The sequence below is a fragment of the Leuciscus leuciscus genome (assembly GCF_965113295.1).
Source record: "Leuciscus leuciscus genome assembly, chromosome: 19".
Lineage (NCBI taxonomy): Eukaryota > Metazoa > Chordata > Actinopteri > Cypriniformes > Leuciscidae > Leuciscus > Leuciscus leuciscus.
This window is the reverse complement of record NC_138743.1, coordinates 13,344,936-13,355,600: the sequence shown is the minus strand read 5'-3', so window position 1 is coordinate 13,355,600 and position 10,665 is coordinate 13,344,936. Positions and strand designations below refer to the sequence as shown.

The 10,665-nt window shown below is 37.7% G+C and overlaps 1 protein-coding gene across 2 annotated transcripts; it reads left to right on the top strand.

Moving 5' to 3' along the window:
• Nucleotides 1–3,589: 3,589 nt before the first annotated feature.
• prrx1b (paired related homeobox 1b) lies at nucleotides 3,590–10,644 on the top strand. Of its 2 annotated transcripts, XM_082147062.1 has the most exons (5): nucleotides 3,592–4,432; nucleotides 7,054–7,229; nucleotides 8,300–8,481; nucleotides 9,229–9,290; nucleotides 9,506–10,644. In XM_082147062.1, the coding sequence occupies exons 1-5, from the start codon at nucleotides 4,186–4,188 to the stop codon at nucleotides 9,559–9,561; spliced, it is 723 nt and encodes a 240-aa protein (XP_082003188.1). In that variant the 5' UTR covers nucleotides 3,592–4,185; the 3' UTR covers nucleotides 9,562–10,644. The 2 variants fall into 2 exon arrangements, with proteins under 2 accessions (XP_082003187.1, XP_082003188.1); XM_082147061.1 differs by lacking the exon at nucleotides 9,229–9,290 and having other exon boundaries at nucleotides 3,590–4,432.
• Nucleotides 10,645–10,665: the final 21 nt, after the last annotated feature.

Genomic DNA, 10,665 nt, shown 5'->3' with positions numbered 1-10,665 from the left:
CATTTTGGTTTGTCTTTTGAATATTGTTTAGCATTTGTTATTTGTAAAGAACGTTGAAACTGTTGATTTAATATTTGCAAATTTTATAAACGAATTTATGTCGTTTATTTGTTTTTCTTCCGCCACACATTTAAAATATTGATAAAACAGTGTCACTTTTACGCCAAGGTCTTAAAAATATTAATAATACTGTTGTTAATATGTCTAACGGTAATTTATGAAATATGGTCATTCGATCCAATCACCACAATACGAAATACAATATTATGTTATTTTTTATTCTGGTTTAACTGTATAAAACAAGGACTGACAAATCCTGGAAGTAAATACAGGAAAAGAGATTTTCGTGAAGCCCATTTTGTGAGCGCATTTCTGATTTATGTGCCCTCAGTCCGCCGGGACAGGTTGAAAAGACTAAGTAACTCGAGAAACTCGAGGGAAAAAGAAAAAAAAGCGCACAAGATCAACTTTTACTGAAACATTCTGCCTTCTGGAAAGTCAATGTTATCCGGTTTTGATAATGACCATTATTACCCTCGCGCAACATAATGAAAAATGAAAATCAATAGGCTACCTAAATGTTATCTTCGTTTTTTAATGTTAATTAAAATCATCTTCCGTCATCTTATATTGTAATCATAAAAACCTTTAACATACAAAACCGACCGAAATTTGTTTATTTTTTTATTTAAATATTGTAGGCAACGCAGATTAAAATAAGGCACGAACGCTAGTTAGAATCATAACAGAAATCGTAAAACAAAACTAAAGTGCTTACTATGTTAATTTCGTGAAAAAAAAAAATTTAACAGAGCATTTTTAACACCAAACATTACAATGGTTTATTAAGGCCTAAATCTTTTTTCTACCCTGTATTTGTAAATGGTTGATTTATTACAAAACGGCCTCTTTCAAGTCTTTCTAAAACTGTGCTTTAACTAGTCGACTAAATTCCTCGTGTTAGGAGAGCATTCTGACGTGTTAAACCCGATCACGCGCGGTAGTGCTGTCCATTGACCCTTGGTGCTGATTAGACGACCGCGAGCTCAGTCCGCTTTTATTTCGCTAATTACAATTTAAGTGCTTCCTTCTGTGCTCGCGCTTCATATCCTGCGCGGGAAACACACGCAGACATACACGCGCGCGCTCTGATAGTGCCAGGGGAATTCAAAAGTGCCTGTCGCTCAACTTGCCATCCAAACAGGCCGACTTCTGTTGTGGGTTCAATGATAAAGCACATTTTAAGACAATATTTTACTTAAATATATTATAATTACTCCGTGCTGGTGTAATGATATGGTCAGACGTAAACCAGGCCAAATCAAAACATGCGTGTGAATAATAATGTATCAATATTGATGCGATGGTGCTGCATTTTAGGCCCATAAACTAAACAAAGTCACATTTGCCCTGGATCCCCTGAGTTTAAATTACTTCTTGCTTTAATTAGTGTGGTTACAATGAACATAACAAATTGCCTTTTTATAATTATTTTCGTCCAACAAGATCTTGTGTCTGTTTTAACTGTTGTAAAATAGCCACTTTAAAACAAACGGAACAGTTTTCAAGGGTTTTCGATTCTGTGGATACAAATAGCCTATTTTCTGAGTCGTGAACCGTGTGCATTGTTCTTGTTCAGGGTTTTATTTCGATAAACAATTAACTCCTTTTGTAATTCATGCGTTAAGCTGGATAGTTGAGTCTGTGTTTATCAGAATGCCATTATGTTAATCCACAGTATAGGCTATGAGTCATGAGTTATGTTTTCAATTACACACATGTACATTATAAAATCTTTTATATCTTAACAGGCAAAGAAATAGGCCTACATTTAGCCAACAAAATACATTTTAGTGATGATTTGTCCGTTGGTGTGTGTGTGTGTGTGTGTGTGTGTGTTTTAGGTGCACTCAGAGCGAAATATAATAGACTTTCATTTCATATTCTGTCCATCTTTACAGGGTTCTCACGGTCATGGAAAACCTAGGAATATTGTGATTTACAGGCCTGGAAAACTGGAGATGAATAAAATCTTAAAACGTAAATGGTGAAAATAGAGAATACACTTTTTTCTAGTTTGTTTTATTTCAATCTCAAATGAGCGGATAAATCATGGAACTTCATTAGTCAAATATAGTTTAAATCAATGGAATTTGATTAAAAAGGAAATGATGCAAGAAATTTGATCCAAGCGCAAAGGTGTCCAAATGATCTTTTTGGTCATTGGGACTTCTAAAAAAATTTTTTTCGAAACCATCACGAAACAGAAAAAAAAAACTTTTAAAGTTTGCCTTTTGACAGGCCCTTAACAAATGAAGCCCAATGCCTTTAATCTGAGACGTCTGTGCTTAAACGACGATGGACATGTGGCACAAGGATTTGACATTTGAATAAAAAAACGTTTTGGTTGTGGTTGAAAGGACCGGTTTTACAAACTGTCTTCTATATTGCACGATCACCCCGATAGCAAGCTTTTTTTGAGAGAAGTCGCTTGTAGAGGAGCTGGCAGCTGAGGGAATGTAGAGGGAAAACTAATGATGAAAAAGGTCTACTCCATCCCAACAGCGGCTTAATTAAATACATGGAAAGAACGAAAGCAGCACATCTGGTTTCAATCCGTTTTCCTTTGATGGCATCAAGTGTTCTTTTCCCAGATCTGGGGCTGGAAGCTACGGGATGTCTGTGGCAGTGAGGAGCCTATAGAATCTTGCCATTGTAACACATGGATATATCTACCTTGTGAAAGGCACCAAATGGCCTGACACGACTCCCGTCCCAGCTGGACATGTGTAGGCCACTGCAGCCAAAGCCTTATAGCAAATGAATGTGCATATTCTTATAGTGGGACTACTGTATAAAACGTGAGAAATTAAATACTATATTTCTGCTGAATAAAGTAGCCTATAAATGTCGACTAGGCTTCTTTAGCCTGTTTGAGGACACTGAAAAAAATTATAAATGAAAGTTATCAGCATCATCATTATTCTATTTCTAGCAAATGAAAAAGAGGCTGTGCAAGGAAGCGAAAACGCTAAACGCAATTTTAAAACATGTCTTTCCAGGGGAAAAATACTATTGACAAAGAACGCAGAACGCGTTTTTTAATTCCAACGCTTTTTGTCGATGTTGTTTTTTATGTAAATGTACGCTAGACAGATGTCTTTGGCAGTTGCATTGCGTTCTAAAAACACAGCGCTAAAGTTAAAAGAAGTTAAACTTTTATAAACCCTTCTCTACATTGTTTTTTTACCCCATTCCATTGCCCTGAGTCTTCCGTTTTCAAAGCGTTCTGTGTGAATGGTCCATGTACAACAGCTTACCTGACAACCTAGTTTTCATTTGCAAAATTAAAAATGGTGTCACCCCTGCCCTGACTAAAGGTGAAGCAGGCTATAGGCTATTCAACTAAACCATCCCATTATTTGAACGATTGATTTACCGTTCACTTTAAACATTGTTTATGTCATGTTTTGTTGTGCAAAATGATAATAAGTGACAGATATCAGGAATTCAAAGATTGGGGAGGGTTAACCTTCGAAGAAGGAAGCTGTGATGGAGGAGGGAGGGGTGGGTAGCCTACTGCTAAACGTCAAAGACAGCACAAAGTCTTTTGCCACGTAATTACGAGAGCCTTTCAGCTCCATCTTCTCTCCCAGGGGTCTCAATTTTTCATTTACAATCCAGTCCACTGCATGCCAGTGAGCGCGCGTTTGAAGTGCCAGAGCGTGTGGGTGTGAGTGATTAGAGGAGTAGAGGAGAGAGCCAACAGCTCCGGAGTGTCCTGCCTCCTCTCGACGCTTTACGCACATGCATCTGAAAGGCATCAGCATTTCTGGATCGGCGCTCAGTCAACAACTCCGTGGAGCTCGGGGAGTTTTTTCTTCTTCTTCTTATTGAACCAACAGTAGGCTACTTTGCAGAAAGAGATTACATGGGTGAACGGATTCAACAGACATCGTGATCTTTACAATTAAGTTAAAAAAAGTTTTAGACCAGGTTGTAATTTTGCTCCACCTGGACCTGTGGGAACAACTTTCCTATAGGTAGCTAGCTATCATAGTGAGCAAAGGCGGTTTGGAGGCGCTGTTCCTTATGAGTTTGTCTTCAAATTTATGCGAGGAGGACCTGCTTGCTTAACCTAATACACTTGCCCAGTTTTTTTCTCTCTTGTATCGTATTTGCGTCATGACTTCTAGCTATGCACATGTAATGGACAGACAAGCAACCATATCCAGCAGACTGGAGAGTCCTATTACAGCCAACCTGGAAAACCTGCAAGCCAAAAAGAACTTCTCGGTGAGCCACCTGTTGGATCTAGAGGAGGCTAGAGAAATGGTCGGTTCTCAGGCAGATGAAAGTGTTGGAGAAACGGGCAGAACTATGCTGGAATCTCCGGGTTTAACCAGCGGCAGCGATACAACACAGCAGGAGAGTAAGTGTGTCTGCTCATGTTCCGTAAGAAAATCAAGTGTTTTTGTAGATATATCAATACCACTGAACAGAGACAGCACAATATACAATAAACTACAGGATACTTGCATATAGCGTAAAAAATACTGTCAGATTTATTGACTATTTTATTCTGTAAATATGGAGTAGGACCCGCACACAGCCCTATTGTCAGACGATTCCCTGTGTTAATGACTAAATTGAATTTATGTTGACTTTTTAATTCTATTATACTACACAGTTTTTCATTAACAAATGTGTAGGTGAGGCGAATTTTCTGTCCAGAAATAATAATAGCAGAAAAAAAGGATTCCGCATGAGAAAAGTTTATGGGTCGTAAACGCATTTTGTACATAATTTATGATTGTTGACATTCCAGCCCGTAATGCATTAATGAAAATATGGCCCAGTAAACATTGACATTGACTTTTATAAGATAATTTGCTTTATATAATAATTAGAATATCTGCAACGAATTTCAGTTTTTTAAAAACAAATAGTGGAACTGAATAACTGGTAGATCGCTGTTATTATTTAGTTTGCTTGGTCCAAGCAACGATAAAAAGGGCGTTGGAAAAAACCCAGACAAAATCCTAAATCTACTTTCTGGACCTTTTCAGTTCATTTAAACACTATAATTTGTCATCATTATCCTGCATCCGGAGAACATACATATGCGATTATAGTATCAAATAGCAAACTTCCATTACTTAGGCTGTCTATTAATATAAATCGTGTTTTCAGTGTTTTGCTGCATGGCCGAAATGGAAATATTTTTATTTTGGCCCGTTGCTATCTTTCAAACTTAGTCTACCTATAAGGTTACATGGGGATAATTATATAAACTTCAGTAAAAAATCAGTAGGCTAGGCTATTACGGATAGGCCCTATTTCTTGTTTTTTACATTAGCCTACTTTTATTTCTTTTTATTGCAACAATATAAGCTAATCGCGTAGGCTTGTAAATTGCCGTTCTTAAAATGCACAATCTAAACACTTTTTTCACAACTGTTTCTGTTGTATTTATCTCTCTATCCCGAAATTAAAAATGTAATTAGTGAAAATGAAATGTCGTCATTATTGCATTGTTCGACACATCAGTTTTTCGTTTATTACCCGGCTCTTGTAAAAGCATAAATCCGTTAGTTCTCTTTAACAAATCAACATTACACACACATTATTCACACAACTAGAATTTCAACCTCTGAGAATATAAGTTTATCATTTACAGGTTAGCACATACAATTATGTTTTTATAAACAACATTTTAATGAAATCAGCTCCCATATGATCAAACTCCTATTGAAATGTAGGCTATATTAAAACAAATGGCCATATTGTTGTCATCTTATGAGCACTGTTCCAAGATACTGAGAAATTACAAATAGCCGACAGGGAAATCAGAATAAAATGCACAAGGTATTTGAACACAATGTAATATAGTAGCCTAGGCTATGTTTTGTTATAATTAATTCACTCATTCATTATTTGTTAGTGTTTTTCCTTAAACTCTTGGATTCATTTTTTAGAATCCCCATAACAAGCCCATGCCCCATTAAACAACTTGAGTTTTCATTTAAATGTAACAAACAGGAAGTTTAAATTGCAATTAAACTGACCTTTACAATCTAGTGAATCTGAAATTCTAACCAATAAAATGCTGGCATTGGACAATCTTTCCAACAGGCCTAAAGGGACTATACCCCCTGCTATGCCTAGGTCAAATGTCAAATTTCATCTTGTGATCCTTTTGGAAAATTATGATCTGGGAACTACTGTTGTCATGAAGTGCAAAAAAAACACTGCAGTTTGTCTGTGCTGTCAGCTGAATGATTATGTCTCATGAGAGTCTAAGTTACTTCTGTGCTTTTGGCTATAAAGTGGGGACACGGATGGGAATAGACTCTTAAAACTTGTTTATAAATATGTCTATTTGAACATGCTCTTTTTTTTTTACATCTTTTATAATTTATTTATTGCTGGATTGTAAAAGTACGGCAAGCAAGGGCATTTGTCATTTTCTAAATCTCTCCTTTACTGCACACTGAAGATAAAACATGAGCAAGGACAAAAACTCAAACTTATCAACAAAAAAAAGTAAAATTTAAATTAGCCTCTGGTTTATGGTCTCATTAGAAATGTCTAGGCTCATTACAAAATATTTTTCATTAGGTATTTTTTACAGTGATGTCCATCGGTCTATTAACTCGGATGACTTCACTGGTTGCAGTGTAATTAATTTTATAGTATTACATTTTATGTTTCAAGCCACTGTAAAACACTACAAAAGTCGTGTAAATAAAAATAAAAGTAAATATAATTTTTTTTATTGGTTTGCACACAAAAATATTTTAACTTTAGTTTTAACTTTTTCTTTCATATCCCTTTAATAAGAATCCCAGAAAAATCTAATTTTATTTTTACTTTTTATAATTTTATAATAATCTTGCTATCATCTGCTATCAAAATCAAGAGCATATGAGATAACATAAAAATGTCAATGACAAAATATTACATAGTGGGAACTAAAAGCCTGCTGATGGGACATTTATCTAAAAGCTGCAGCACCTGCGATAACTATATCATATGTGTATGTTTTACCAGATGAGCAGCTAAACTCAGAAGAAAAGAAGAAGCGGAAACAAAGGAGGAATAGAACCACATTCAACAGCAGCCAGCTGCAGGCGCTGGAGCGAGTGTTTGAGCGGACACACTACCCAGATGCCTTTGTTAGAGAGGACCTGGCGCGCAGGGTCAATCTCACCGAGGCTAGAGTTCAGGTAAACTTCACACCTCACAATCATCAACTGCAGTCCATTAGCTGGTTGATTAGAAAATACATGAATTTATACAAAAAATTACTGAAGCTTTATGCAAATAAAGCTACTTCAAAAGTAACAAATGGTTAAAAATGAAGCCTTAACCAGTTGCTAATTCAAGGTTATAGCAAGGATGCAGTTACAGATAAACGTGATGGTAACACTGAAGCTTTGTGTTGTTTCTCCACTGTCATCGCCCCCATCGACAGAGTTCGGCATTTAAAAAGCCCCAGCCGATCACTCTGCCTCTCAGCACACATGCTGTAGGCCGCAGCCAGTCTCCACATTCTCCTGTAATGAGACTGTTTTTGTAGAAAGATGGGGATTATTCCCGTTTATAGATCAAGAGAACGAAAGGAAAGAAATAGAACAAACACATCTGCAATTAATGTGTCCCAGAAAGGGAGCAATACAGAAATGCTTTGATAAAAGAGACTTTGAGCTCATTCCTCAGGCGCTGCGTAACCGGACACTGTGCCTCCACCAGGCCTGGTGCTGCAGCCAAGGCTTCGAGATCTGGGCTCCCCGCTCTGCCTTCAACCATGTTTCACAAGCGCGTTTGCTCATTCTTCAAGCTTCTGATGTGTCCTCTGCAAAAAAGGTGTACATGTGTGCACCAGCAGATGAGGCTGAATTTTAAAAAGCGCAGTCCTACAAAGGCAAAATATAGTTACGCCAAGGCTGAGGCTGAGAAAAAACGACTTCAAAGTTTTTTTGATTTAATTGATATCAATTTTCACGCTCCATTTTCTGAATCCCATCATAGCTAAGCCAATCATATTTGTATGTCAGTAACAATCTCAAGCAGAACAGTGAATCATCTAATGCCAGAGAACATAGAAAAAAATCTGAAACTTTATAGCTTTGTTCTAACCTTTTTTTTTCTTTTTTTTTTTCGATGTGGGAAATATTATACTACTTATGTGTCGAGTCTAAGAATCTGCTTTGCTCTGCAATTTGCCTTTCATCGCCGTGCACTAAATATCCGGAGTAACCACTGTACTGTGTCATTTCGGCTTGTGTTCTCATAGGTGTGGTTCCAAAACAGACGGGCAAAGTTTCGGCGTAATGAGCGGGCGATGCTGGCCAGTAAGAACGCTTCACTTCTCAAATCCTACTCGGGAGACGTAACAGCAGTGGAGCAGCCTATTGTCCCCCGTCCCGCACCCCGTCCAAATGACTACCTGTCCTGGGGGAGCGCAGCCCCGTACAGGTAACCCTCTGAATCCTTCTCATCTGAGCGCTTTGGTTTCATTTCATTTCCTCTCTGTATGTGTCTTCTGCTCTCCTGCCGTGACTTCATCTTCTCCAGTTGCCCATATTTTCTTTATCCAAACGGTTTAAATTAGATTTTTTTGCACAATGTCATTCTTAAGCTCGTCAAAATTTTGGTGGAATCGGAGGGCCGTGTCGGCAAACAAGGAAAAAATGGCAATTCCTTGCTTTTCCCAGCAGCGTTGCGTAGGTAAAATAGTCCAAAGTAGCACAATGATTGGCTAGCGAGTCGTTTTCCGCCTCTCTTTTTGGAAGTGATGGTGGGCCGATCCCCCGAAGATGAAGTGATAATCTGAAAACAAACCATATTAAATCCACCTGTGACCCTCATGACCTTTGGGCCACAGGATACAAATTGACTTTCAGAGGAAGTAAAGTCCATTGGGCAGGATTTTTTGTGACTCTAGTTACACTATGGTTCTGATTTACAGTAATCTTCATTCTTAAAAGCCGTATAGAGTAACTAACCCTGCCACTCCGGCCAAATACCTTTTTCCCAGCAGCTGAAATATGCAATTCAACCGGGAACTCTTTCTGGCATGGATACGCATTTGACCAGCGACCATGCCAGTAAAACGAGCTTGCACAATTTCAACGCACACCTGACGCATTACTGTGCACATAAAATGCATACATATTAATGCAGTATTTATGAAGAATTGTTAACTATTTATATATTCTTAAGCTGGTACCCAAGGCCGGAGGGAGGGCCAATGCGAGTGCCACAGAAAATGCTGCCCACAGAATGCAAGTACTTTTTTAAATTTCTATTTATGGTTTATCATTTCAACTGAAATCTTAAGCATTATCTTTGGGTTCACATGAAGACAGTCCAATTTTTCCATTTTTTATTTATTTATTTAAAATTTGAGGCACATTTCTCATCAATTTCTAGTTGAAATTGTGATGCATTTAACATATTAAAATTTAAATTGACTATCGTTCTCATATCTCATTTTCAGCACCATGGCAACCTACCCACCCACTTGTGCCAACACCACTTCCACACAGGGAATGAACATGGCCAACAGCATTGCTAACCTGAGACTGAAGGCCAAAGAGTACAGCCTCAACCAAGTGCCCACTGTCAACTAAGCCTGAAAAGAGGGACGGGATGAGGGGGACAAAGAGAAGCAAGGGACGTTGAGAAGAGAAGAATTCAGAAGAGCTGGATGAGTTTGGCCTCCTGCAGTGTCAGAGCAGAATGGATATGACTTTTCACCCCCTCATAAACCAATGGAATTGCATTGTAGTCCCTCTCATTTGGCTTTTTTCTTCATCACAGATGAAGGTACGTTTCTGAGAAACTCAATCTCATTTTGTACTGATCCGAAGATTGTAAAGACAACGCAAGGCCTGCTCTTTGGAGAACAAGTCGACGAGCACGGCTCCGCTAAATCAGTAAGAAGTGGCAGACGGAACGTCTGGATGCTGTAAGCTGTTCTTTGCTTGTTTGTTTTTGGCTGTATTTTGGGTCGATCGGATGGAAAGTAAAGACACTTTCATGGCAAACAATGGAGGACTGTTGTTCACTATTCACCGCTGAATGGTTTAAATTACACCAGAAGTTTAATGCTGAGATTTGGCAATATAGTGACCCAAAATGTCTCCATGTCTACATCCAGTAGAATAAAGAGACATTTGTGGAGTTTAATCAGTAGACATGAGATGTTTAAAACCATCAATGCTAACGGAAGCACTGGGGCTGGATTACATCTTTTAATGTCTTGAATATTACACCACTGTTTAAGGTAAATACTGTTCCCCATGGTGACCTATGTATCTGCTCACAGTACACTAACAAAATTATGTTTCAGTTTTTCTGGAGGTGATTTTTTTTATCAATCATATTTTTTCTTCTTATATTTGGAAACCATATAGTAATAAAACATTTTCAAGCAATAAATCTTATACTATTGTGTTGAATCCTGCGGTTGAAGAGACATTACCTTTGTGCTGTTTTTGCTAAATGCTCACATTTGAGAAACTGTTGCAGGCAACAGTGTAACTACATGACCTTAAAAAATATATCTGCATGTAATATTTCTTGCTTTATGTTAGTCAAAACACCAACCCTACAAAATAAATAATCCGAAATGAATTTTGTTTGTATTATAGATTT

Bases quoted from the DNA above. Each gene is read 5' to 3' on its own strand.
- prrx1b (XM_082147061.1), top strand. From the start codon at position 4,186: ATGACTTCTAGCTATGCACATGTAATGGACAGACAAGCAACCATATCC. The intron at 4,433-7,053 runs GTAAGTGTGTCT...ATGTTTTACCAG, and splicing joins CGATACAACACAGCAGGAGA to ATGAGCAGCTAAACTCAGAA. The intron at 8,482-9,505 runs GTAACCCTCTGA...TCTCATTTTCAG, and splicing joins GGGAGCGCAGCCCCGTACAG to CACCATGGCAACCTACCCAC.